At 42.1% G+C, this 2,241-nt stretch overlaps 1 protein-coding gene across 3 annotated transcripts in view; it reads right to left on the bottom strand.

Moving 5' to 3' along the window:
- kalrna (kalirin RhoGEF kinase a) overlaps window positions 1-2,241 on the bottom strand; it is a 179,480-nt gene that overhangs the window by 71,692 nt on the left and 105,547 nt on the right. For all 3 annotated transcript variants that reach the window (XM_032515387.1, XM_032515389.1, XM_032515388.1), the window contains exons 34-37: window positions 1,893-2,004; window positions 1,467-1,657; window positions 1,159-1,260; window positions 876-1,024 (exon numbers count right to left, since the gene is read on the bottom strand). In XM_032515387.1, coding sequence (XP_032371278.1) covers window positions 876-1,024; window positions 1,159-1,260; window positions 1,467-1,657; window positions 1,893-2,004 — 554 coding nt within the window. The remainder of the gene's footprint in view (window positions 1-875; window positions 1,025-1,158; window positions 1,261-1,466; window positions 1,658-1,892; window positions 2,005-2,241) is intronic.

Below are 2,241 nucleotides of genomic sequence, written 5' to 3'. Positions count from 1 at the left end.
ACACACACACACACACAAACCAGAATATCTTTTTTTAAATCATTGGCAAACACAAACCATTTCAGTGTGATAACACGGAGTAGATTTTCATGCACGCTAATTGGTCTAAAGGCTAACCCCGGAACATTATTTTCATGTAAACGTAGTCACTGATGCGGTCACCTTTGGTGATATAACAGATGGGACAATATTACCACTTGTGCTCACTCACGTTTTAAATGTAAAAAAAAAAAAAATGGTTTCAATCTGTTGTGAAGACCCGTTTTACCGAGCGGATAAGGTTTCTGCCCGCAGTGACACTGTTTACAATGCGGACATTTCAAGTTGTGGCAACAGTCAAGTCCCAAGTCTCCTTGTTGGATAAGCATTTGAGGAATGATGGCTCAAATGCCAGACCCTCCTCCACAGTGCTGTAGAGGAAGGTCTGGCAATGCGAGACTAGGCTGAGCTAGGCTTTAGCATCTGTGTTTAAGGTGCCTGCAACATCTTTGGTTACATTTAAAGCTCCAGCTTAACTTATCGTCTCCAGCATGAGTTTAAATACACCTTCAGGAAAACAGGAACTTCAGAGAATTGGGATGCCACATACACTATACTGATCCTAAATTCTTATCAATTCATTAAATGCTCCTGTGTAGTTCATCAAAGTCTCCCAAACTTTCTTCACATGTGTAAAATGAGTTGTGCTGCTCCAGAGTTTTGCTTTAATAACTTTTCAACCTATGGCGATAACGCTTCAGTCCTCAGTGTGAACATATCTACGTACGACCTGTTTCTGTTCAATGATGGCAATTCGATATCTGACGGCATTTCGGCACCAAAGAGATTGAATGATGGTTGTGTGTTTGCGTGTGCGCTTGTGTGTATTTGTTAACCTCTTAGTGTTATTTCGGGGTTTGGTCAGTGCTGGTGTTTTAGGCAGATGGAGAGGCTCCTTGAGTGCCCCCTTCAGGTGAGTCATCCTCTCCTGGATCACCTCCCTGATGTTTTTAATCCACTCCTGTTTAGCTTCCATATTGGACGCCTGGAGGAGAACCAACACAATACCCTTTATTAACGTGCAATTAAACACCTCTTAATTGCAGCAATCCAACAAGTATACATCTAATTAAAGCACACATAAGTTTGTTTTCAATTAAGTAGCTTATTTTTACTTGCCTTTAGCACCGTTTTATTATCTGAGGAGGGGGTTCTTCCTGCCCAAAGAGCAAATTTACACGGATCGCCCTCAATGTGCTCGGTCACCCCCAACTCCGATGTCTGCAGGGCAGCAAAGGGAGGAAGATGTTTAATTGTCAAAAATGTGGGTCAGTGAAAGCTAATCATTTGTTTGATTGACAATGCACACACACACACACACACACACACACACCACACACACACACACAACACCCACACACACACACACACACACACACACACACACACACACACACACACACACACACACACGTGTGCACACATACCAGTAGTTTGTTCTTGTACTGGTACTTGGTTCTGCCAGCTGAGTCTTTGATCTCCTTGCTGAAGACCAGGGAGAACTCGAACAGGAAGAGGTGTCGGTCCCGCCCCTTCCTGATCAGCGAGCGAGGATCCCAAACCTGGAAACTGTCCTGTAAGATCAGCTCGCCCTGCACCTCCAGGTTTTCCTCAAAGCCTGAGGAACAGGAGGACCAAGACATTATTCATTAGTTGGGATAGGAAATACAACAAACTCATGGTATTTCTTTAAAAAATTGTTATCAGAAAAGTAATTAATGGATTAATGTGTTAAATCTAGAAGAAAAAAAACACTTCTGGCAAACAAAAACAAACTGGAATATCAATTATAAGAACAGAAGTTATGTTGGCGACTTCAATATAATTATACAGCAGAATGGACAGTGTCTCACCCTCCAACATGGCGAGATGCATGGCATCATTAGCTCTCTTCGGAACACTTAGCATAACTTCCAAGCCATCTTTTATCTCCCCTTTACCCTCCTCACAGCATGACAGCAGCTCCTGCAGAGGGAGAGGAGAGGATATCAAATGAGAGAGCAAAAAAACATAAATGAAAAATATTGTGCATGCTATTCTATCTTTCCATTTAGACTACATATCCCATGAACCCTGGTTACTTTCTGACTTTTCCTCACTTTGCACATGTGGTGATTTGACCCACATTTTCACTTTTTTTGTACACCAGTATTTTGTGTGAAGGTTTAATTTCCGATTGTGTGTGTGTGTGTGTGTGTGTGT

This window comes from Etheostoma spectabile, chromosome 5 (assembly GCF_008692095.1).
Source record: "Etheostoma spectabile isolate EspeVRDwgs_2016 chromosome 5, UIUC_Espe_1.0, whole genome shotgun sequence".
NCBI classification, from domain to species: domain Eukaryota; kingdom Metazoa; phylum Chordata; class Actinopteri; order Perciformes; family Percidae; genus Etheostoma; species Etheostoma spectabile.
Note: the sequence above shows the minus strand (reverse complement) of the source record. Positions and strands in the feature narration are given on the sequence as shown.